Source organism: Silene latifolia, chromosome 1 (genome assembly GCF_048544455.1).
Source record: "Silene latifolia isolate original U9 population chromosome 1, ASM4854445v1, whole genome shotgun sequence".
NCBI classification, from domain to species: Eukaryota; Viridiplantae; Streptophyta; class Magnoliopsida; order Caryophyllales; family Caryophyllaceae; genus Silene; species Silene latifolia.
The window spans coordinates 22856164-22882908 of record NC_133526.1 but is presented as its reverse complement, the minus strand read 5'-3'; the positions used below and the strand labels follow the sequence as shown (position 1 = coordinate 22882908).

The following is a 26745-nucleotide window of genomic DNA, read 5'->3' as shown; positions in this document are numbered from 1 at the left end:
TGGTGGCGGTGTTGCGATGCCGTCACCGGTTGTGGTGGAGTAGGCGGGATGATTACGATACGAGTTTTTGAAAGTACGTACCAGCTATATATAGATTGTTGTTTTGTTTGCCGCTGCTTCCTGTGAGTTTTAGTTCGTTCAGATAGACAGTTGTTTTGTTTATTGATGTTTCTTACCAATTTCGGTTTGGGAATAAGGGTAGAGTATGATATGAAAGATAGTTGTGCATGTTTCCGTTGTTGTCATGGTATAGTGATATTCTGTTGATGGGACACAGTTGTGAGAAGTTTTTACAGTAATTTTGATCTTGTTTTAGAATGAGGTATCGGTAGACATAGTCATGGCAAGTGATTTGTGCAACAGGTGTTGTACTGATATGAAAGTTGTAAGTGGTTCATAATCTCTTATTGGGACAGTGAGTATAGGGTGTTGGAAATTAGTATCATGTTAAGTGATGAATGAGTTTTGTGGTAATAAAAGAAAAGAAATTGAAGATCTAGTGTGAGTGTGTGTAGCAAGTGTGGACCGTGAGTTATGTTTTTGGCGATAGGTGTTTTATCTAGATAGGTATGTCGTGTTGTGGTAATGTGGAAGAGTTGGAATGTTGGTTATACTAAGGATTTTGTGGTATTGGTTAGATGGAGTGCAGAATGAGTTGAGGTATGAGAAATGTTTAAGTAAGAAGGCCTTGGATATAGGAATAGTAAGTGTTTAGATTATAGGTGGTTATCTTTGACATGCGGTGATGATGAGGATAATGAGAAGATATAGCAAGGATTTAGTATTAGTGAGCTACGAGGACGTAACTTTTATCTTAAGAGCAGTAGGATGCGGTAAAGAGAGTTTGATGATTGTAGATGTTGTAGTATATTTGGAAGTTTGAGTCTTAATGGAGAATAAAGGATGGTTTTCTGTTGTGGTTGATTTTGTTAAAGGTCATGATCGTGCTTGTAGTAGTGTGATGTTTAGAAATGGGAGAATATTTCAATAGTGTTGACAGTTGGATGATGATATTATGAGTGTGAGTAAACTTCGAGGACGAAGTTCCTTTTAAGGGTGGTGGAATGTAATATTCCGTTTGATGTCTATGAGTGTCTTGATATTGGATTTGCTAGTGGATGATATATTACGGAGCTAGCAGCGTTTGTGGACGGTAGTTGGTAGTATATGGAGTTAGTGTCGAGAGAGATATAATGGAGTTGGTACGATATCGTGAGCCATGTTGTGGAGGTAGGAATAGTTGGTGGAGTTGGTGTTACGAGTTCATGTTTGGTAGGTTGGGGTTTTGTTTTGAGTTCTTAGTTGCGTTGTTGTGTCTTGATCGAGTTAGTATATTTGTTTTTGAGTGTGGGTTGAACTTCGGGGACGAAATTCTTTTTAATGAGGGAAGACTGTAATACTACAGTTTTCTATGTCTATGGGTACTCTATCGAGTGGGACTTACTCTGTCGAGTAAGTATGTTTTTATACGAAACTGTAGTATGTCTGATGGGTACTCGATCGAGTATGTGTGGCACTCGATCGAGTAAGGGGCACTCGATCGAGTAAGTTACTTACTCGATCGAGTAAGTTACTTTTACGGGTTGTTTTTGACGGGATTTTTTAATAACGCGTGATTCATATTTAAAGGTTTCCGTCACTTTAGTCATCACTTTTACTTCTTCTAAAAACCTTTCAAAGAGAAAAGAAGTTACGTTGTCTCCGTCGTCGCGTTATTATCAAATCCCAAAGGCTAAGGTTGTCGGATCGTCACGTTCTTTACACCGTTGAGTTCGTCGTGTCGAGGGTAAGATCCTTGTATAGTTTTTATGTTGTTTCATTGAGTTTGGTTAAAACCCTAATTGGGTAAATTGGGGGTTTGGGGAGTATTGTGTTTATTAGATGGTGATTGTATGATTGCATGTTTGATAAGAGGTGATTTCATTGAAAAATTATTATGATTAGCTGATTGTGACGATCTTGGTGATGACTTATTTCAGGTAGGGTTTTCCCTACTCAGTATTAGTTACATGATATGTGTGGTGAATTGTGCTGTAGTTAGTGATTGTTGATTGATTGAGACAGTTGTGATTGTATATTGTTGATTGATTCAGACGGTTGTTGATTTTGGTGTTATGGTTATTGTTTATCTGTCTGTGTTCTTCGGGGTGCGTCCCTGGCTGAGTGCAGTCACTTGCGGGAGTGGCTTCACGCCCTTGATTCGCCTTCTGTGGAACCCGCCACAGAAGGGATGTGCACATTAATGAACATGGGTTTATCGCTCGATGGAGATTGGCGGAGCTTAGGTGGGAACGGTTGCGGTCCCCCACTGGCGGTGAGGAGTAACCTGTTGCGATGGGTACTCTGGCAGGGCTACACACTTTAGTGTGTAGTCAGTTGTGTGGAGATTGGAGATGGAGACTGGGGTTGTGTTGAGCTGTTTGAACTGTTTGTGTACTTGTTTCATTGTGGCATTGTTTTTGTGTAATTTAATCGACCCGTTTAAATGTTTTAAAATGTGGTGATCCATTCGGGGGTGGTGAGCGATTATTGAGCGAGTATGATTGATGCGCATGGGATAGCCGGGATGAGTCATCACGTTGCGTTAGAAGTCTTCCACGTGTCAGACGATGTCTAGTAGCTTTGATAGTTTTATCAGTAGATCGTTTGAGTACTTTGTATTTCATTTAACAGTTTTGTTTGAGACATGTAATCACTTAAATTATAGTTACTTTTAAAGTACGTTTCTTTATTGTCTTATGTCGAGATGGTGACGTTCCTATAACTGAGTGGTCCTGGTAAGGCACTTGGAGTATGGGGGTGTCACATTACCGGTGGGAGCTCTTGCTGATGTTAAGGAGGTCTATGAGGGTGCTGGGAGGGCTAAGAGGTTAGTTGAGATGGCCAAGGAGAGCCGGGAGAGAGCCTCTGAAAAGAGGAAGGCTGAGAATGAGGGAGGTGGTCAGTCTAGTTACAAAAAGGGCGGCCATAATCAGGCAAGATCGTATTCATCAGGTTTGGGGTTTAGTGCTGGAGCTTTTTACGAGCGTGGTCGTGGGAGTGGTAGTAACAGTTGGGGTATCACCTCTTATAACTGTGGCGGTGTGGGCCACAAGAGGCATGAGTGCACCAGTGCTATGAGTGGGGGTTTCCAGAGACCGTTGCTGGGCAGTTTCTCTCATGGTCCTTCGCAGAGTTATGCCAGTAACAGGCCGACTGGGTCGTGGAAAAACAGGGGTGGCCATAATAACAACAACGGTGGGGCTAACCGCAATGGCGGTAATTTATACCAGAAACCGGCGACGAACAACAACAACAACAACAACGGCTGCTAAGCCGTCTACCTCAGCTAGTACTGTCCAGGGAGGTGGGCAGAAGACCAGTGGTAAGATGTTTATGATGGAGAAGAAGACGGCCGAGGATGATGCTCACGTTATCACCGGTACTTTTCTTGTTAATGGAGTCCTTACCATTGTTTTGTTTGATTCGGGAGCGTTACAGTCGTTTGTATCATTGAGTCATGCTAAAAAGGTTGGGTTTGAGTGGGTATGAGTATGTAAAAGAGGAAGTTTTTATACCTTCGGGCGAGTCTGTATCTTGTGGGCGGTTGTATAGAAGTGTGTCTATGATAGTTGGGCAGGTTGACCTACCAGTGGACTTGTTAGAGTTTCCTTTGGAGGGTTTTGAGATGATAGTTGGTATGGACTGGTTGGGTAAGTATAAGGTTAAGATAGATTGTCATCAAAAGAGGGTTTCTTTGAGAGGTCCTAAGGGGATTAGTGTGTCTTATCGTGGGTTTGTTGTCAAACCCAGAGTTAAGTTGATTGCAGCAGTGACCTTAAAGTCCTATATGAGGAAGGGGTGTTCGTTGATCTTATGCCATGTAAGAGACCATAGAGTGGAGAGTCCGTCAGTTGAGCTGATACCAGTGGTGGGGGAGTTTCCAGATGTATTTCCAGAGGAGATACCGGGGTTACCACCGAAGAGGGAGATTGATTTCAGTGTTGAGTTGAAACCGGGGACTCGGCCAATCTCTAAGGCACCGTACCGGATGGGTCCTAAGAAGTTGGAGGAGCTGAAAAAACAGCTGGATGATTTGATTGAGAAGGGATACATTAGACCTCGTGTATCACCGTGGGGAGCACCAGTCTTATTTGTGAAGAAGAAAGATGGGAGCTTGAGGTTGTGTATCGATTATAGAGAGTTGAACAGGGTTACCGTGAAGAACAAGTATCCTTTGCCGAGGATAGATGATTTGTTTGATCAGTTGAACGGTGCAGCGGTCTTTTCTAAGATTGATTTGAGGTCGGGTTACCATTAGGTGAAAATCAGGGAAGAGGACATACCGAAGACAGCTTTTACATCGAGTTATGGTCACTATGAGTATGTTGTGATGCTGTTTGGGTTGTCTAATGCACCTGCAGTGTTTATGGATTTGATGAACCGAGTCTTCAGTCAGTTCTTGGATCGGTTTATTGTGATCTTTATCGATGATATCTTGGTCTTTTCTAAGACTAAGGAGGAGTATGAGGAGCATTTGAGGATAGTGTTGCAGACTTTGCGAGAACATCAACTGTATGCAAAGTTGTCTAAGTGTGAGTTATGGTTAGAGGAAGTTGCTTTTCTGGGGGCATTTGATTTCAAAGAAGGGTGTAGCTGTGGATCCTGCCAAGATTGAGGCATTTACCAAATGGGAAGTACAAAGAATGTGGCATAGATCAGGAGTTTCTTGGGTTTGGCAGGGTACTATCGACGATTCGTGAAAGATTTCTCCAAGATAGCCAGACCTATGACAGCTTTGATGAGGAAAGAGAACATGTTTCGTTGGGATGAAAGTTGTGAGACGGCGTTCTAAACATTAAAGGAGCGTTTGACCACAGCTCCAATATTAGCATTACCTGAAGGGAGTGAGAACTTTGAGGTATATACCGATGCTTCGAAGAATGGGTTGGCTTGTGTGTTGATGTAGAATGGAAAAGTGATTGCCTATGCTTCTAGGCAATTGAAGCCTTATGAGGATAACTATTCGACACATGATTTAGAGTTGGGTGCAGTTGTGTTTGCTCTCAAGATTTGGAGGCACTATCTTTATGGGGCGACCTTTAAAGTGTTTTCAGATCACAAGAGTTTCAAGTACATCTTCACTCAAAAGGAGCTGAACATGAGACAAATGAGGTGGATGGAGCTGATTGCGGATTATGACATGGATATCATTTACCGTGAAGGGAAAGCTAATGTGGTTGCAGATGCCTTGAGCAGGAAGAGTGTGCATTCACTATGCACAACTATGTCTTTGATGAGGTTGAGAGATGAGGTGGGGAAGATGGGAATACATATGATCCAGAAAGGGGATGCTCGAAGGGATTTGACAGTGGAGCCAAACCTTTATGATGACATTTGCAGGAAACAGGCTTTGGATCTCAAGATTGAGGAGTGGAGAGTTGGAGTAGAGAAAGAGACAGTGTCTAGATTCTCTATTCATACAGATGGTAGTGTGAGATTTGATGGGAGATGCTGTGTTCCTATTGATGAGGAGTTGAAAAAGATAATCATGACAGAGGCTCATTGCACAGCATACTCGGTACATCCAGGCGGTGACAAGCTATATAAAGATTTGAAGAAGACTTTATGGTGGCCTGGGATGAAGAAGGAAACAGCTGAGCTCGTGGCTCGTTCGTTTGACATGTGAGAGAGTGAAAGGGGAGCAGCGACGACCACAAGGTAAGATTTAGTCTCTTGAGGTACCTGAGTGGAAGTGGGAGTCCATTTCTATGGACTTTATAGTGGGTTTGCCGAGGAGTCAATAAGGTAATAAAATGATATGGGTTATAGTTGACCGTCTGACGAAATCAGCTCACTTTGTGCCGATAAAAGATAATTGGACCAAGATACAGTTAGTTTTGGCTTATAGGAAGCATGTAGTTCGTTTGCATGGGGTGCCTAAGGATATAGTGTCCGATAAAGATGCGAGGTTCATATCACGGTTTTGGAAAGAGTTGCAGGAGATGATGGGGACTACTTTAAAGATGAGTACTGCATTTCATCTTGCGACAGATGGCCAGACGGAGAGGACCATCAAGACTTTAGAGGACATGTTGCAAGCTTGTGTTATGGATTTTGGTGGTAGCTGGGAGCAGAGGTTAGATTTGATTGCGTTTTCTTACAACAACAGCTATCACACCAATATTGGTATGACACTATTTGAGGCTTTGTACGGGAGGAGATGTAGGAGTCCAATTTGCTGGGATGATAGTGCTGAGGCAGTTGTTTGGGACCACATATGGTTCAGGAAATGGTTGAACAGGTTAAGCTGATTAGACAAAGGATGAAAGAGGCCCAGGATCGACAAAGAAGTTATGCAGATCTACATCGTCGTGACATAGAGTTTCAGGTTGGGGACAAGGTTCTTTTAAAAGTGTCTCCTATGCGCGGGGTCATGAGATTTGGTAAAAAAAGGAAGTTGAGCCGGAAGTTATAGGACCATATGAGATTTTGGATCGTGTGGGTGAGGTTGCTTACCAGTTAGCTTTACCAGCTGCTTTGGATAGAGTGCATAATGTGTTTCATGTGTCCCAGCTGCGAAAGTATGTGAGCGATCCTTCACATGTGTTAGATGTAGAGAACATCGAGTTGGATTAGTCTTTGTCTTATCTTCAAGTGCCCTTGATCGCAAGGTTAGGAAAACTAGACATGGTGAGACAGTGTTGCTTAAGGTTCTTTGGTCTAACCATGAGGTTGAGGAGGCTACATGGGAGGCGGAGGAGGCTATGAATGAGCGATATCCGTCTCTTTTTGATCAGGTATGTGTGGTTACGGGGACGTAACCTTGTTTCTTTTAGGGGGTAAGAGATGGTCGCATAGAGTTTTTGCAAGCTTTTGCATGTTTTATGTTGGTTTTAGTACAGCTAGTAGTTGTCTTGAGTCGGGTTGAGTTTTGTTTTGGGAGGTGTGTTTTGAGTTTTTGTGTTGAGTTGTGTTTATGTTGTGGTGTCGGGGTGATGTTAGTGTGTTTTGTTTTAGTTTGTGGTTTGAATTTCGGGGACGAAGTTCTTTTTAAGGAAGGAAGACTGTAATACTACGGTTTTATGTGTCTAAGGGTACTCTATCGAGTGGGGCTTACTCTGTCGAGTAAGTAGTTTTTAACGCAAAATAGTAGACTGGTTGTAGGGTACTCGATCGAGTAAGTGAGTTTACGGGTGATATTTGACGGGTTTTGTTAATAATGCAGGATTGGTATTTAAGGCTTTCGTCACTTTTCTTAAAACACTTTTACACCCTAAAACCTTTCAAGGAGAAGATTAGAAGTTACGTTGCTTTGTTCTCGCCGCATTATTAACAAATCCCAAAGCTAGGAGTGTCGGATTTCATTGTTCTTTACGCCGTTGTGATCCTTGTGTCAAGGGTAAGTTTTTCATATAAATTTTATAATGTTTCGTTAAGTTTGGTTAAACCCTAATTGGGTGATTTGGGGGTTTTGGGTGATTTATATGAATATGGTTGTAATTGTATGAATGTATGTATAGGAGGAGGTTTCGTTGAGGAGAGATCCTGAGTTAGCTGCTTGATCGTCTGTTGGTGTTTGCTTTTCAGGTAGGGTTTAACTACTCAGTATTGGCTACATAATGTGTGGTGATTGTTGTTGTGATTATTGGTTAATTATATTGTTGGTTGATTTTGACGGTTGTTGGCTGTATACTGTTGATTGGTTTGTATCTGTCTGTGATCTTCGGGGCGCGTCCCTGGCTGAGTGGAGTCACTTGCGGGAGTGGCTTCACGCCCTTGATTCGCCTTCTATGGAACCCGCCACAGAAGGGATGTGCACATTAATGAACTTGGGTTTTTCGCTCGATGGAGATGAGCGGGAATTTGGTGGGTACGGGTGCGGCCCCCCACTGGCAGCGTGAAGTACTTGTTGCGATGGGTACTCTGGCAGGGCTACACACTTTAGTGTGTAGTCAGTTGAGTGGAGATTTGAGATGGAGACTGGGGATTTGTTGAGCTGTTTGAGCTGTTTGTGTTCTTGTTTCATTGTGGCATTGTTTTATGTGATTAGTACTGACCCCGTTAAATGTTTTAAAAACTGTGGTGAGCCATTCGGGGATGGTGAGCAGTTGTTGAGCAGGTATGATGGCTTATGCGAGGGATAGCTCGGAAGGAGTCATCACCAGTCGTAGAGTCTTCCGATGTGTTTCACTTAGTAGTTTGAGTACCATGGTTTTTTTTGAGAACATTTGTATTTATTTTTATCAGTTTTGGAGTTGGACATGTAACACATAACCTTTATTACTATTTAAGTACATTTCCTTATTGTCATTTGATTATCATTGCCTCGAGCAACCGAGATGGTGATGTTCCCATACCTTAAGTGGTCCTGGTAAGGTACTTGGAGTATGGGGGTGTCACAGTATTATTTTAGTGATGTAACTCTCTTATAGGATCTTCCTATGTTTAGGACGAACCTAGTAAAGAAAAAGGTTTTTCTACATGGTAATCTTGTGTTTTTTTTAATTCCAGCTGGTAACCCTTCGTTTTTCAACCACCCGCATGGGTAACCATGAACTTATCAACAAAAGTTCTCCGCGACCCACAACTTTTATTCCGTTAAAATGCTGCGTTGGTTTGCATGTTTATTAGACTTGTGCTTGTGTTTTGGAGTTTAGATGGTTAAATATCCAAGTAATTGTGGTCTTTTCAACTTAAAATAAATAAACCTCAAATATTCCTAACAAATAATCATATTTTAGGTGTGGTAAAAGTATAATTCATAATAATTTTAAAAATTCCATTTATTCCGTACAATAAGCCTTCATATTGGTTGCTTCCACGAGATTTACTGTTTAACATACTTAGTGTTCACGTATCAGAATTAGTTTGATACTCAAAAATATATGGACAATTTTATTGCCGATGGTTTATAGCTTCAGTATCTCTTTATCGGGAAGAGTATTATCCGGATAGAAGTTGTATGTAGCACAAAATTTTATCATCGAAGACGGACATGGTAGTCAAAAACATAAAGATATCGCCTCCTTAAGACAAGAAAATTAACAATAAAGACACAAGAATTTATGTCAGTACAAACACGTATTATGCTAAAGTATAGACTCTATTTGGTAAAATTAACCGAATGATGCTTACAAATTGAAAGTTAACTAAAACCTGAAAAGTAGTTAAAAATTAAGAGCTGGTAAAACAACTAATTATATAAAAAAGAAATGTTTGACAAACAAACTGAGAAGGTAACTCATTTTGGTGAGATGAAGTCAACAAATTTAATACCAGTAATTATTTAATATCATAAATTGAAAAGATAAAAAAGAATATAGTTGTGCATTAGGTAAAACTTAAATCTCAAATGCTACCCTAGTCCCTAGCCTATTAGGTAACATTTTATTTTAGGTAGCTTATTTTGACAAATAAACTATTTAGCTAACACTTGCAATAAAATAAGGTGTTGTTTAGCCAAGCTTTAAAATGTTTTTCTAATTTAAAAAGCAATAGCTAGGCCAAACACTATAAATTAGGGATATGTAAAACTACTTTTAAAAAGTTAAAAACTGATATGAACCCCAAGAAGTAGAAGTAGATATTTTCTACTTCTGATTCTACTTTTCACAAAAGCTCTAAAAATCCAATTATTTGTTATTATTCAAATGATGATTCTACAATTAATAAAATAAAAAGTTGATGGAAGTAGTTAGTCCAAACAACCCAAACTTTTCCAAAAAAATAACTTGTGAATAAACTCCTTTAAAAAAGGAAAAACTATTTTCCATAAGTAAGGCCAAACAACACCTAAATTACCTGGACGTTTTGTCAAAAAAGCAACCACGGTAAAAAAAAAAGGTACCTAAAAGTATTAATAAACCACTTAACCAAATACGAATTGGTTTCAACTTCTAGCGATATATGACGAAGACAAAATTAAAAAAGTTATTTAGAAGAAAACAAAAGTGGGTAGATTTTGGACATCCCATCCGTAATGAGAAAAAAGATTGTACATCAGATGTACTGCCTCGCAGTTAATGAGTTTTTGAGACTTTGTTTATTTTCTTTGAGTTTTATAGTTTATAAATTATATTTTAGCTTTATGACGTCAAAAATTTAATTTTTCTGTTCTGAGCTTATATGTAACTTTTTTTTAGTTATAATATAACTTTTTGAAATTAATGTTTAAGTAAACGAAATCAAAAACTTTATAATAAAACTCAATTTTTTTAAATTAAACTCAAAAACTTTATCTTAATGCACAAAATTATACCATCTTGATGTAATAGATCAAATGTATAATCCATCTCTTGGTCCCTAATGTTCACGGGTTCGGAAATGAGAAAAAAGACTGTACATCAGATGTACTACCTCATACTTAATGACTTTTTGAATTTTTGTGTATTTTTTTTAGTTATATAGATGTGAAGAAACCCAAAGTTTTACATGTGAGAATTGTCCCACATTGATAAAAGAGGAGAAGAATTACCACTTTATAAGGCAAGGGGCTACTCCCTCTACAGCCAATTGGTTTTAGAGTGGAACCCTCTTGGGCCTACGTTGTGGACTCTTTCTCTTCCGTTTGGGTGCGGCCAGGCCCGTAGTTGAATTTAACAATAGAGTTTATAAATTACATTTTAGTTTTATAATGTCAAAAATCAAATATTTCTAAGCTTATATGTAATTTTTTTGAGTTATAATGTGACTTTTTGGGATTAATGTGTAAGTAAATGAACTCAAAAACTTTATGATAAAACTCAAAATGTTAAAATTAAAACTCAAATTTTTTATCTTAATGTTAAAAAATTATACGATCTGATGTACTACATCGAATGTATAATACACTTATTGTTCTGAAATGAGCTAAAACATTAAAAACATAAGAGAGTTCTTCAAATATCTCAAACATCAATTAATCTTGCTGAAGACGGGTCAGAATAAGTGACGGATAATACCACTCATAAAACGGATAGGGAGACAAGGTGAGGGCACCCCATGTGCTTCCCTCTCTCCTCTATTTGGGTCATTTGTGAGGGAAAATGGTATCCCTAGGACTCTACGAGGCTACTTGTCGTATGACTCGTGTTCTTCTTTTGTACAATCATCACTCAATTTCCCTAATTTGCTAGGGTTTTTGCAATAAGGTTTCCTGAAGATGATCATGAGACAATGTTTACTCACAATGTGTTTACAAACAACCATGGATTCCAAATCCAAAGAAAAAGCAAGGAAAATGCGGAAATATTGCCATATTTTCATACCATTGTAAGTTTTTCTACTTATTCCTATCTTTTTTTTTTTTTTTAAGTATTTGTAATCGTAAACTTTGTTAATGAACATGATTTGTTGAATTTCTGGGTAGTAATCTTCATTTGCATGGACTGATTTTGTAGTTTGGGATATTCTCTCGTGTACCCCTGAACTTTTTCGTTTTTTAGGGTGTTCCCCTCGTTTTTCACGAAAAAACTTTGACCGACAATAATTCTTTGTTACGAGTTCAGAAAGCGGTAATTTTTGTTTTCAAACCAATTATCTCGTCAAGACCTTGAATTTGAAAAAAAAAATCACCGCTTTTTGAACTCATAACTGGTAGTTATGGTTGGTCAAAACTTTTTTAACGAATAAACTTTGACCGATCATAATTCCCGACTTCGAGTTGAGACGTCGGTGAATTCTTTTTCAAACTAAAGACCTCTTACAGATGGTCAATTTGAAAAAAAAAATATCGTATTCTAAACTTGTAGCCAAAAGTTATTGACGGTCAAAAATTTTTTGCAAGAAAAGAGGGATACATCTTAGAAAACGAAAAAGTTCAGGGTACACGAGAGAATATCCCTTGTAGTTTTGATGCCAATGTTTAGTATTTATATCAAAATCTATGAATTTGATTTTAAAATCTCGAGTTAGAATGCAATTATTTCTATTTTTGTACTCTTTATTATCCCTGTGCTATTTTAAGATCATTATTCATAGCGTAATCTGATTCGAAGAGTTAACAGTGGATGTTAATTCATGTGCCATTGAAGGTTGATGCAAAATGCTTAGTGTAAGGTTGGTTTGGCCAAGATTGTAAAATGTCGACGACATGTGCTGATGGAGTTAATGGAGTTGTTAAAAATGAATTATATTGTTGTTATAATATTTATATAGTAATTACTTGAGTTAATATAAAGTAGCTCCTGCTTCGAGTGAGGTAAGAGAGGTCGGATGTATGCATTCTTTTCCCGTCTAGAGAAGTAGAGGTTAGGCGTTAACAAAAAACGAGATGATAACGTATTGTTTCATGAAAAAAAACGAGGGTTTTATGAATCATTTTGATTTAGTCCATCGTATAATTGTAAATCGATGAAGAGTAAGTATACTAGTCCTGATGTTACATGTTTCTGATTAATTCACGATGAAAGAACTTGTTGCATTATTTTAGATAATGATACGAGTCTTTCTTATGCTATGACTTTTTTGACCATATGATAAGAACTTTGTAGCTGATGTTTGATGTATATGGTTCATCCTTTTTTGTTTATGAATTAGTATGCTCTGTAGAAGATTGAATATAAATGGTATCTGGACGTTCAGAGAGTAATGTGAATGTGTATGGCAAGTGTAGAATAAATCAAGCTCAGTTTCTTATTATGTAGTCTTCCGATTTTATCCTTTTTAATATTTAGAGTTACATTTACTAAAGGATGTTGTACATTTAATCTGATTTTGTGCAAACCGTGTTCATTGCTTCCCGTGTTGTGGTTATTATTTCATAGGAGAGTGTTGTGGTAATCAATCTCATTATTGTACTAAACCGGTAAAATTATGATAGTTGGTACATATCCTGGATTTTAATGTATGCTAGAATAAACAATGTCAAGTTTACTACAAAGAATGTCCAAACAACGCCACTCTTCTCACTTGGACCATATCCATTAAAGGACACCAAGGGGGTGAGTATTTAAGCCCTAACGTCCATGTACAAAAGGAGATCATGGGGGGTGATACTCGTATAGAAAAAGTTGGATGATGCCCGTAATCCATCCTAAGAAAAGAAGCCGGGGTTAGAGCTACAAATCAAACCGCTAGTGTTATTGACAAAAATAGCTAGTGAGATTAGAGTTGACATCCCAATGACCCATTTTCCGGACCTCCAACCTGAATCAACCACGCTGTAGCCGTAACATTCAGAAACAACATCTCCATATAATGCCACCATTGCTTTTGTCGCCTCCATGTCTTATGAAAACAAAATCAAAAGGAAAAAAAAGCAAAGTTAAACACTATAACTGAAGCATATTAACTAAAGTAATTTCGTAAGGAAGAAAGAATTTAACTAACCACTGTGATTTGTTGTCGATGAGAGTGGTGAGCAGAAGAGCAGAGGGAGTGAAATATGAGAGAGAAAGAAAAAGGAGGAAATATGATCTTAAGTTGTTTGACTCTTTTAGGTTGGAGCCCTGTACTGATGAGTGATGACCTCTTAAAGCATTTAAGTATTTAACAACCTTAGCTAGTTACAATGGTTAAGTGTTTAAACTATGTTAGGAGCCTAAGATTCGGCTATATATCATTGAATCAGCAAGCCACGTCTTGAAATCTATTGATACCAAGTTATTGTTTCACACATTGAGGTTTATGTTAAGGTTGCTTGTTTTCTACGTGATGCTCTGTAAACTGTTAGCAAACTCTGAAACCCTTTCAAAAGCAATAACTTGGCTGAGAAGCCAGAATTATTCTTATTATTCAAGTAATGAAATCTTGATAAAGTTAAAAAGGAAAGATCATTATTGAGAAAAGGGTTTCTACTTGTTATACTATTCATTGAGGAAGGGCTTGAAAAGTCGTAGTAAATAAACTGAAGATTAGTCAGGTTTTCATGAATTCAGTTAATATTTACCAAATTGAGGCCTGATCTTTTTGTCATCAATTCTGAATATGATTGATTAGCGTAGCTGTACAAACTATATATTAAACCCCTTCTTTATTCATAAACGAGCAAACTAGAGATGCATTATTTCCTTCTTTTATCTCAGCTTTTATTTTAACAGACTAAGGAATGGTTCCACAATTTGCTTTGAAAGGAGAGAATATTAATTGAATATTGTGGAACTAGATCTACGATAACTACTTTGATCTGGCATATAATGTAGAATTAGTATATGGTTACAGAGGTAAAAGGCGAGTAGTTTGATCCTGCAGCCTGCCATGAAATCTTGTTATGCTCAGACATCTTTTCTTGCTCTATTATTTCGTTTCTCTAGATGTTCTACTTTTTCGTAAAATTTTAATCGTCTTATCTTCGACTGCTGGATTCTTCACTCAAATATACATGCTATGGCATACAAGTTGAACGTTATTATTTTCTTGTGCGGTTTTTCATCCATTCACACACTTAATGCATAATTCTATCTTTTTGGCTGTAAGAAACCTTTCTTCATGCTATTTTAGCAATTGAATGAAGCGTACTCTTCTTGTACATACTCCGTTATATATTTGTTAAGTTGCTAACTGCTTGAGGTGTTGTTCTGTACATTGAAGGTCTTTTTTTCGTCACATCTCAAAGGTGTGAGATGAAGTTGTCAGAAATTAAGTACGGTATATAAAGAAAACAGTTGCAATAGGCCTTACTAGGGTTTTCCCTGACTGTGGATTGGAATATGAACCTTTCAGATTGATTTAGCTACTGGACACCTACTATGTCATTGAAATATAAATATATGCTCCATTTATAGAAATGCCCTCTCTTTTTTTCCTAAGGACTCTTGTTTAATGTAGGGTATTATGTGTGATATGCCTTTAGAGATGGTCATTGTTTGATTTGTGTAAATTTCTCATTGTCTGGAACTTTGAATACCCATATCCATGATGCCACCATATGAAAAAGTTATAATCGATTAATTTTAAACATATAAAAAGTTGTAATTGGTTAATTTGGAACATATAAAAAAGTTGTAATTGGTGAATTTTGAATTTCTGCAGTCATTACTTCAACGTAGGGTATGGCACATGTCAGGGGACTTGAACATTTGCCCAAGGATCCTGTACAAGAAGTTATGATTCATGTAGCACGCCAACCAAAACGAGCATTTTATATTGCAAGGAGCTTCGCTGGGTAAGGATAATATAAATTTGCCTTGTGAATCAGAACATTAATTTACTCCTCCTGATGCGTGTTGCCGTTCATGTTTGTTTGATATTTTATTTCCACTTTGGTGCCCGTTTGGCCTAATTTCACTATGGCGTCTTTAAGGTTTGAATAATTCTATTATGGTGCCCTAATAACTATTTTCCACTTTGGTGACCTAAAGTATAATATCATTAAATTTTCATAATCGTAACATTAATTCTACCATAGTAATTTTCCATATTTTTTTGTATTTTGTCTTAAAAGTGTAGAAGAGTTGTGTGGGATATCTAGACTTGCATAGGAGGCATGCTATGCCTTGTTATGAGATTTTCTTTTGGCAGAAGCGTGAAGTGGATGACTGTGAAGTTTGAACTACAGAATTCTGTACAAGGCCAACATATACCATAAGACCAAATTTAAGTCAAACTTATCAGGCTATCACTCTCTTCTTGTCCCACTCTTACCACTCAAAATTCTTTTTGCTTCCCACAGTCACCACCGGTCTTTACCAGCCACCACGATGGCCTCCCCCACCCCAGCCATCATCAAACCAGTCACCCCCAAACACCCCTTGCCACTGCCCCTTAGTTTAACCCCACCCTTAAATTTGTTCACCAGCCATCCCTAGAGTATTATTTGGTTCCAAATATAGTGGAAAGTAGTACCCAGAACCTTTGCTGACAAATGTAATTGACTATGTGTGTGTGTGTGTGTGTGTGTGTGTGTGAGGTGTGGTAGGCGCTGTCAGAGTGGGCGGTGTTGATGTTAGAGGTGCTGTATGGGATATCTTGGATGGGATGGGAGAGGATGGTGGTTACCGGAGAGGATGGACTTAGCTACAGTGGTTTTGACGGTCCTTGCGGTAGGTTGAGGGTGAATCTGGTTGTGGTGGTCGTTGTAAGGTTGGTGGGAAGGGTTGGGATGTTACGAGACAACCGAAAGGATGAGGTTTGAAAAAAAAAAAAAAATAGGGATTTGGTGCTATTGAGTGTATGAGCTTATGGTGAGACTCTTACTTGGTCTTGTAGGATAAAGAAGTCTAATCCTAGAAATCTAGAATTGCTTCTGAGTTACGGTAACTATATTTGGAATTATGAGAATTAATGGTAACTGACATGGTCTACGTTTACTCCTTCCATTCAAGTAGGCTGTTTAATTTTTCAAAATCCCCTCACATATTTTGTGAAATTTAACAAACCTGTTGGAATGTGATAAAAGAACATGAGCCTTATAATGGAATGTGATAAAAGAACATGAGCCGTATGCACATTTCCTGATGATGTTGAAGCTCCATGTGCTTTATTATGAATTATGATTGATGGATTTATTGATTAAGGTTCATTCAGGTGTTTTTTGTGATGCCTACATGACAGTTTTTGTAATTATTATTCCATGTCCAGTTCCAGAGTTTTCCGAAACTTTTCCGAGGATAACATCGCATTACATGCAATATCTTTTAAAAACTTGCTTTCCCGGTTGCACGAGTGTACGAATTACTCTCGGAGTAGGTGGATTAGTTGCCAGATGCGCAAGAGTAGGAAATTCCAATGCTCAGTTTATACTAGCTAAAGTAAACAGCTTTTGAAAATTATATTTCTTATTTCATTTCCATATATTAGGAACATCTGCCTGACAGCCTGAGTAATGACCACAATAGTATTGTCTCATTTTGGAGTGCTCTTGTATGTCATAGGTGCTAGACCACATGAAGGATTCGTTAAATTGAGTTGATTTTGTGATGTTCTATGAGTGCTAATGCATTATATGAATACTGTGGAGTGTGGATCTATATGAATGGTATTCCCAAAATTTGATGGATTGGCCTGATGCTGTAGCCAATGAATTATTCCTTGAGAATAGGGTGGCTGTATGAGATCAGTAGATCATCATACTTACTACTGAAGTTTTCTTGGATTTTCTTTGGTGAATTGATTAATATTTCTGAAAATTAAATGAGAATCAAAATTGAAGTTTTCTGATGAATCTGATCTACTCCCTCTGATCCACACCAAAGGTAACATTGGGAAAAATGGAGTATATAAGAAAAGGTGGAAAAAGTAAGGGTAAAGAGGGAAAAAATAGGTGGGCCATGTAATTGTGGGTTTAATTGTAGGATGGTATGTAACAGCCCTAAATTTTCACGACCAAAACGATAAAGTAGAGATGGAAAATTCACGCCTGTCACTCCACACTTAGCTGAAAATGCCAAGTGCAAGGTAAATACAAAGTCAACCTTTAAAAACAAAATACATGTCTCAAAACTTTATCAAATAATTAAAACGTTGCTGCGGAAGACTTAAGTCTTACAAAATCTAAAACAATAAATAAAATTCAAATCCAACGATATTATAAAATAATAAATAGATTAAGACGGATATGTAATGGCATTTTGTGTAAATATGAAATGGGTATAAGGACAATTTGGTAATGTTGTGGGCCAAATAAGGTATGTTACCTTTGGTATGGATCGTGGATCGTCCGTTTTAGGTAAGTGTTACCTTTGGTGTGGATCGGAGGGAGTATAAAATTTCATGACTTAGAAAGAAGTCTATGAGTAATGAAATGGATTTTGTACAAGCCTCTTTATGTCCTTTTACCAACATGATTCTAGGTTATGTACAGGCTGCCATGGTAAGTGCCTCAAAGTTGTGCAATGCAAAGATGGAGGAGGCTTCACATTTTGATAGGTTCCTGGATCAATATTCTACTCCAAATTTAAGCGATCTTGATAAAGCAACACATTTTATCGATCAGTTATCATCTCAAAACACTAACTCTACCAAGCTTTTTAATCTGCAAAGGCCGGAGACTTGGTTGATATATATTGTCACCTAAATGATTTCATCGCCTTGTATAATGCCCTTGGAAAGAAACGTTATAATCAACAATTTCTTGACAAACTGTGTAAGAACAACGCTATTTGGCTTGGGGTCAATTTGGACCCTCTTAACCTCCTTGTCAGGAAATTTGACTTGGTATGTAATATGGGACGTAAAATGATGAGAGATGTAAGAATTGGCGCAGAAGTGTCCCTTTCTCTACTTCAGTGCTCGATAGAGATTAATGATGATTCTGTGTATGAGACCGTGATTAAACGTTTGGATATTGCCCAACCTATATTAAAGGTAGGAGGCCAGGTGGCATCGATTCGTGGTAATACTAAAATGGTGCTGATCAGCTGCGGTATCACATCCCTAATTGCTATGGTTAGGACTTAGGAGGCAACTGAGGCAGCTTATGGACCATGAAGCATTTGTTCAGAGTGCTTGGGGATTACTGTTATCAAGTTTTGATGCCCTTTTCTGCAGATAACAAGGTTCTCCGTAACTTGGTGGTGTGTCTTTTTTTTATTTTTCTTTTTTTTTTTCTTTTTTTTTTTTACCATTGTTGCCATATAGCAGGCTTTACAGCTTTGTTTAGAGATACTTTACAGAAGTCTAGGTTTTTCTCTTCTATTTTTTTCCTCTGGTGCACCTTAGTTAGTCTTATCACAGTTTCTAGTATAATTTTTTTTGGGACTAGTAAAGTATGAGTTTAGCATTGCTATTCTTTTTTCTTTGAAGAAAGTTTATACCCATTACTACTCATTCTGCTACTTAGCATTGTTCCGACAAGACATGGCATTTCTGGAAACAGAATTTTACTTCTCTTTTGATTCACGTGTCTTGTCTGCAGACTGTGATATTCATGTATTGTTGGTATCAACTTCTATGAATCCTCTGCTTGATGAACTGCTGATCTGTTACATTTTCACTCAAAGGGGACATGGGAGGAAGAAACCAATAGAGAGTCATTTGGTGCGAATTAACAAGGAGGGTATTTCGGTTTCCTCATTTTTTCTAACTGGAAGTTTGAGCGGTATCTTCTCAAAATTTAGGAGCTGCAAATAACTTTTTCAAAGTTAGCAATTTTAAAAAGAGTATAAAAAAACATTGCTTATCAATTAACTCTAAAAAAAATGGTACTTGCTTTCTTTTGTATGCATATAAGGCCATACCCAAAAAAACTAGACGATCATATACTCTTTTCTGAAAAAGAAGCGTATAGAGTTTTGCTAATAATTTTGATTTAGTTTTATCATATAGCATAGCCAAAAGTTACCATCTTTGGTTCCCTTAGAATTGGACGGAAAAATGAGTAAATGTATCACAATATTCTATGTTATACTGTGATTTAATTCACAAAGAAACACTCATTGCATGATTTCAGATCATTTTACTAACATTTGTTATATTCAAAGGACCTAGATCATAGATGTTGTCCAGTGGTTTAAAGAGTGTATGTGAAATTCTTTGGCAGGCGAAGTGAAACGTGATCTTGGTTGCTTGATATGTAATATTCTGGTTTCCCTCTTCCAATTTTTTGGCTAAAGATAAGGTTGCTGAAGAATATCAACATTTAATCTGAGGCTGGTATGTTCTCTACTGTTTTACATTCCATGGTTGTTGCTTCGGTTTCGTTCTTGCACTAAATTAATTTCAGTTATGGTAGCAAATGCTTCCATTGTTACTGTAAGCTAGGAGAAATAATAAGTATGCGACACTAGTGCCATCCTTGCCACTACATTTTTATTTTTTATTTTTTATTAGGGGATATCGTCTAAAGGACAATATGTGACGTTCATGTACAAGAAAACGCCAGGGGAGTGACACCAATATACAAATAGAGGGTTGGATAATAAGTCCCTGCTAGTACGTAAGTTCCAATAATGTATATAAAAGCTCAACGATCCTATGAGATTTCATTCTTTGATCCAGATTGTCTCTGTAATGTTGCTGCTATAGTTCTATTTCATCTCTAATCTGTAGAAAACTAGAAATGTTTTGGAAGAGATTTATTGGTAAATTTTGGGATGATTACAAATAAAATGGTTGCTGATCTTGTTACATATATAACGTGATAGAGATACCAAAATTTACATATACTTATCTATTTTGGCTAAATTGGTATTTACTACCTATTATATACACATTTTGTACAAATGACTACCTAATGTAATTGCTTTCAAAAAGTACTACCTATCATGTCATTTTTGTTACAAATTGGTACCTAAAATAAAATCCGGTCAGTTTTTAAACGTACTTTCCTGGTATTTTTAGTTGGTTTGATTCCGTATTGTAATGTTTTGTGCCTTTTGATGGCTAATGAAATGAATATAATTTGAAAATCAGGCCGGAAATCACTTGAAAAGCTGTCCAAAGTTGATTTGAGATACTAATTTGTGACAAAAGTGTCATAATAGGTAGAAAATTGTTTGAAAAAAATTGTTCTATAAGCGATTAAGTTGTAAAAGTTTTGTACTAACCTCTATTTTACTTTGTTCATTCCACATTTCAAAATACGTGAGGGAAATTTTGAAAAATGGGAGAACGTAAAGAAATGGAGGGAATATGTGACACTCCAGTTTTCCTAGAGTATACGATTGATCATTCAAATTCTCAATAAGACGGTTGTATGGGCCTCAGTTGTAAAACGGATGCATCCCCTCGAATAATTAAAAGACAATCCTGTTGGTAAATGTCCTAAATAAGATGATTTGAGTCAGCTTCAAAATATGATTTTTTACAGCGGTTACAACTTATAAGTGAGACCAATTTGCATAGTAACAGCTAGAAACGCCATCTGAGGTGCATCATATTTGGTAAGATATCGACAATAAATGTGAATACTTTAGGAAAAATCCAAATTCAGGGTTCTTTTAATAGGACTTGTTAGTGAAGTTTAAAAACATCAACCAGTGATTAAGGGTGCAGAGTAGCCGTCTGTGAGGAAATTTCAGTCATCAATGAGATGTGAGGCGTCCCCTATCTTAATTTCTCTTAGCACTTCATGCATAGAGTCTTTGCTTATTTTTGTTTACCATTTGTTTTGATGTCTGTGCTATTATCAGTACTGTTTTTCTTAAGTTCTGGTACAATTTTTATTTAATTCTTTCAGTGGCTTGATTAACTTCTTGGGTGATAAATTTTAAGGGGTCTTTTATTTAGAGTTTGTGGTGTGTGTTTATAAATTGATTAGACAAGGGAAATATATTTCCGGTGACAGATCTGAAATTATTTTTAAATATAAATCTTTTGTCAACTGGTAAATTTTTGTGTATATACTGATGTTGTATGATGGCTAAAATGGTCACGATCCACTGTGGATTGCGGTGGGTCTAACACATGATGCACAAAGAACTGTATAATTTTATATATGATTTCAAAAAATGTTTGTTATGGTACATTTGTAGTCCGTGGTCGACTTTATTTGCCTTAAGCTTGAAAACTTCAGTAAAAATCGAGCTTCATCCAGTCTTCCTGTTTAAAATGCATGTGGAACTGTATCTATGCTTGTTTCTGTGTCTGTAACATCTACTGAAACCTCAATCTGTCAATTAATTATGGAAATCGACTGAGTTAGACTCGTATAATTTTGTGTATTGTCTTATAACGATGCATAAATTATAATTCGATCTAAAGTATATTTGCTTATCGTAGATCAGTGCCTCATAGTGATGACCTTTTAGAGCATTTAACCACCAAATTATCTTATTTGAAGGTTAAAACTATGTTACGACGTGAAAAACTATATATTTGATTGAATCTCAATTAGGCTCAGCAGGCAAGTTCATGAACCCTATGAATGCCTATATGCTAAATGTTTATGTAGAGGTTACTTGTTACCTACGCGATGTTTGTGTAAACTGTTAGCTCAACCCTAAAACCCGTATCAAAGCAATAACTATTCCTAGAAGTCAGAATGATAGATATTATTGAGGTAATATAGTTAATGCTGTAAAAAAGTAAACAGCAATGTGGAGAGGAGTTTCTCCTAGTCTTAACTTTAAATCCTTGAGGAGAGATTGTAAAAGTCATCATAAATGGATAGAATATTAGTCATAGTTACATCAGTTAACCTATATTTCCAATTGAGGCCATGAATGTCTTGTTAACTAAAACAATCATAAGCACACTTGATAAGCTTAGCCGTACAACCTACTCCGTTCTGAATCATTTGTGTCATTCACAAGATGCCTGTAACACGGAAACGGTGGGATATATAATGAGATGCATTTTTACATTCTCTTGGTTCTTTGCTTTTGTATAAAAATATGCTACAAGGGCTTCAACTTTAGCTTTGAATGTACGAAATTTTAGTCGAACTGAAGGACGCTTCAACTTTAAATGAACGAAATATTTATCGAACTGAAGGATGACTGCTTTTTAGAATGGCCGCGTAGATCTTCTTTAATGTCTTTTACTACTCATGCTTTTAACTGTGTATCTGTAACTAGAAACTATAACATCAATAATTAGTCTATGATGTTCAAGGTCAAAGCACTAGTGTGATACCACCTGCTTCGAACTTGTTATGTGCCGATATTTTCTCCTGCTCTCTTCAATTTTCTTAATGTTCCTTGTTTTGGATAAGTTCTTTATCTTTTCCTTTTGTCGGGTCATTACATTTTTTCTCCTGTTTGCTTCTTTTATGTTGATCGTATTCTGTGACACAAGGAACATGTTTTGCCTAATACATGCTCATGTATAGCTTTAAAGTTGAAATTGAGTCAGTTTCAAGTTATTGCGTGAGCCATTTTTCACCCATTCACAAATTTAACGCAATTCTTCGAACTGTAAAATATGCTGGTTAGGTTGAGGTTGCCTTTCTGCTTGGTTATTTAAAAGTTGAATGGAGGAGACTCTTCTTGTCTTAACATGTTTGCTCAGCGATAACTGCTTACGTTATTGTTCTGCACATCGTAGTTGATAAGAAAGCTAATAAAGACAAAGCAGTTGCAATTAGGGTTTACTAGGGTTTGTCTGGACTCAGGCTAGGTACATGTATTTACTAAACCTGAGTTTCACTGTTTTATTTATAATTTTCATTGATATATGATCTTTCCTAGATTTATCAGCTCTCTATTTCCGGGTATGTGGAGTGCAAACAATTATCTTGGGTTAATGTATATTCTTTTGTTCAAAAATTGCTATAGTGTTGCAGATTGTTATAAACTTCCCTGAATATCTGTGATTCTTAATGCCCATAGACATGATGCTGATTTACAAAAGCAGTTGTTTTACTGAATAATTTGGCATTTTTACAGTCACCATTGCAACAGAAGTCATGGCACATTCCAAGGGACTTGAGAATTTACCGCAGGATCCTTTAAGAGAAATCATGACCCGCGTGGGGCAACAACCAGGAGGAGCGGCTGACATGGCAAGGGCATTTTCTGTGTAAGAAATAATATGATTATACCCTTGTGAAATGAATATTCTATTTTATTTTATGTATGTGGCATTTCCAATGGAGCCAAAGACTCATTACTCTTTTGGTTATGGATTATAATGGAATAAATCAAAATGGCTCACTAAAGTGGCTGCGCTTCTTTCTTTTGTGAAGTAGCGGTCCTTCAATGCAGTTCTCAACGCTGGGTCATTAGGAAACAGTCTCTTTGTGTTGCTAACACAAGGGTAAGGCTGCGTACATCCGACCCCCCTTACCCCGCAATTTGCGGGGGCCATTGAGGCACTGGGGTAATGTTGTTATTGTTGTGCGTGCGTGTTTCATGTTTCCATTTCCGGTGGAACTAAAGACATTACTCTTTGGTTTTGGTTTATGATGGAATAAACGATATGGCTCACTAATGTAAATTGGCTGCACTTCGTTTTATTACAAAGTAGCAGTTATTTGATGCAACTCTTGGCACAATTTTCATTTTTGGTCACTCGGAAACAGCCACTTTGTACTAACAGAAGGGTAAGGGTGTGTACATCCGATCCCCTTACCCGCAATTTGTGGGTGTCCTTGAGGCAGTGGGCCATTGGGGTAATGTTGTTGTCATGTGTTTCATCTGTAATTTGCGCCCACAAAGGATGTATATTCTCTGACAATGCAGGTTATCATAAATTTGTTCATATATTTTTCCAGGTCCAAAACACTCCGTGATTTTATCAATGATGGAGATGTTTTACAATCTATATCTTTCAAAGACGTATTCCCATGCTCCGGTATTCAACACGAGCAATTATCGGAAATAGGCGGATTAGTTGTGAGGTGTTCAAGAGCGGGGAATTTAAGCGCTCAGTTCATACTATCGAAGGTAACTAACTTTTCAAATGGATTATAAAACCCTCTATGATTTTCATGAAGTCACTAATGAAGTTCCAATTTGTCATGAGATTTAGACACAGCCTCTCTTTGTTATTATAGTGGTTCAGCTGCTTGTGTCCCACCCATTATCTTGCTTTGAACAAGAACATGGCATTGGGATAGTGTAGTACTTAAACTACTTATAATAGCATACTTAGTATGTTTCTTGGATATGTTTCTCGATAGTGACTTCAATTGTATTGTCTGGAACACTAATAAAGCATTTTATGCCCCGAGAATTATGAGTTCGGTTATGGAATATGATGGAATATAGCAAAAGGACTTGCTAAATTGCATGCACTTCTTATTGTCAACAAGTGGAACTCACTGATGTATATAGGGCACAATTTTCATTGTGGGTTATCCGGAAACCTCTACGTTTGGTGAATTATGAGGTTGTGTACATCCGACCCCTGTACCTTCCCATTTCCGGGAGCCCTTGAGGTACTGGGGTGATATTTTTTATAATTGAATGCATTTGAAGTTCTTTGAAGGTAAATGAAAAAACATTTACATTGTGATGAATTACCATCTAGACCTCTACCAAAGCTTCAGTTTAAAGTCGCTCAGCTAGACATAAACGTAATTTTGGATGTATGTTGTATGAGTACTTGAGTAGATTGCAAGTAATTTCTAGTTACTTAAATAGCATTTTTTAATGGTGAGAACCATTGATACTGAGAGTTATTTTGGACTTACCTTGTGGCCTTGTGTGATAGGCATTAAACTTAAAACAGAGAAAGGATCCAATAGATTTAGTTTCGAGGTAATATGATTTAAGTGTGACTATGCTTTTGTTAAGGCCTTGGGGGTGTTAGAATACAATGTCTGTTTGTATGCTATGGATCCTAATTCTTGGTTTTTGTGACATTGATTGATGGCTATTTATATGCTATGGATTATAATGATTGGTTTCTGAAACATTGATTGAGTGGCTTGATGTAGTAACCAGAGAGTCCTTCCTTTTGAATAGGGTGGTGGTCGGAAATCATAATACTCGAGTTTAGTTGGATTTTTTTTGAATGAATTTGATTAATATTTATGGAAACATATTATAATTAATATCAAACCCTGTTTTGTTGCTATTTCCATCCTGATTTTTTGATTTCGTGTAGGTTGTTCTAGCAAGTTCTTCGAATTTGTGTAGTGCAAAAATCGAAGCTTCACATTCAGATGCATCTCTCGGCCAAAATTCTACTCTTGCTAGCAATTTAACTGATCTATATAAAGCAACCCAGCTTCTAGATCATTTGTCAGTAGAGAATACTAATCCAGCTGAATTACTAAATTTGGTGAGAACATTCTTATGTCGAGCAAGTGTTGACGACATAGTCGATATGCAACGGCACCTGAAGAACTTTGTAGCCTTGTTTCTTGTCCATGGTAAAAAACTTCTGTTCCAGCAATTCCTCAACACATTAGACCAGTTGTGTGAGAAAAGCTTGTTTCCTATTGTGACCGCTTCGGAACCACGTAACTTTGTTATTGAGAAACTTAACGGGGTGTGTACTATGGGATACACCATGATGGGGGATATAGCTATCGATGAAGTAGTTTACCGTCCTTTACTAGAATGTTCGGTTGAGATGAACGATGATATTGTATATGAGATGCTGCTTGAGCGTGTGGATATTGTTGAGACTATATTGAAGGTTGGAGGCCAGATCGCATCGGCTCAAAATAACCAGGACGCGTTGTTGCTTAACAGAGGCATTTTATGCATTACCGCTATGCTAAGGGGGTACCTCAGGCTACTTATTGATCACACTGCTTTTCTTCAGAGTACTCGGATAAAACTGGTGGTGATCTTTGATACCATCTTTGACTTGTAAAAAGGTTTTCATAACCTGCCGGTGTGTCCAGTATCATTTCGCTGGTAATTTGTAGTCGTGCTTGTTTTCAGTTCGAATAATACTCAAACTTTTAGTAGTTTACATTTAAAAGGAAGGTTTCTTAGGGAACTGGTGGTTACTATCATACTGTAAGGTTTATGAACTATATGCAATTTTAATTTTTATAAGAGCTTTGTATCGTACTTAATGATGTGTATCAGATTTATTCTCACATTAAACAAGAAGACAGCAAGAGGTTTGTTGTTCCTGGTGACCGGAAATGAATAAGGACTCAGGAGTATCAAATAACCCGGATTCTTAATTGAATTCTGTGTGTTTAGTTTGCTGCCCTCCACACTTTGGGTGCAAAAAGTTGAGAATTTATGTTTTTCATTTAAATTTATCATCGCCGAAATGAATTACTACACTATATTATTTATTATCCATGCTTAATAACCATTTTTTCACCTTAATTCTATTCTCACTTCTTAGAAAATGTATCCGAGGTCAACCGAAAATTACTGAATCGTAACGTGGAAGGGAGGGGCCCTTTTTTTAGAGCAAATGTTTGTGAACAAGCAAATTAAGCAACTACTAGAATGCTCATATATTAGTTGTGTAGAGTAGATAATAGAGAAGACAATAATATAGTTAAATTTCAAGGTTTAAGTTAATAAATAATCTCTTTATTTTAACTAG

General features: G+C 37.1%; 1 protein-coding gene across 8 annotated transcripts; it reads left to right on the top strand.

Annotated features, from left to right (window-relative positions):
* The first annotated feature begins 10882 nt into the window (after positions 1-10882).
* Positions 10883-26386, top strand: LOC141601252 (uncharacterized). Of its 8 annotated transcripts, none has more exons than XM_074421536.1 (7): positions 10883-11232; positions 14932-15064; positions 17702-18395; positions 19379-19491; positions 23166-23298; positions 23993-24164; positions 25330-26386. In XM_074421536.1, exons 5-7 carry the CDS (start codon positions 23186-23188, stop codon positions 26044-26046), a joined length of 1002 nt encoding a protein of 333 aa, XP_074277637.1. In that variant the 5' UTR covers positions 10883-11232; positions 14932-15064; positions 17702-18395; positions 19379-19491; positions 23166-23185; the 3' UTR covers positions 26047-26386. The 8 variants fall into 8 exon arrangements, with proteins under 8 accessions (XP_074277637.1, XP_074277622.1, XP_074277633.1 ...); XM_074421521.1 differs by having other exon boundaries at positions 17702-18413; XM_074421532.1 differs by having other exon boundaries at positions 17691-18395.
* Positions 26387-26745: the final 359 nt, after the last annotated feature.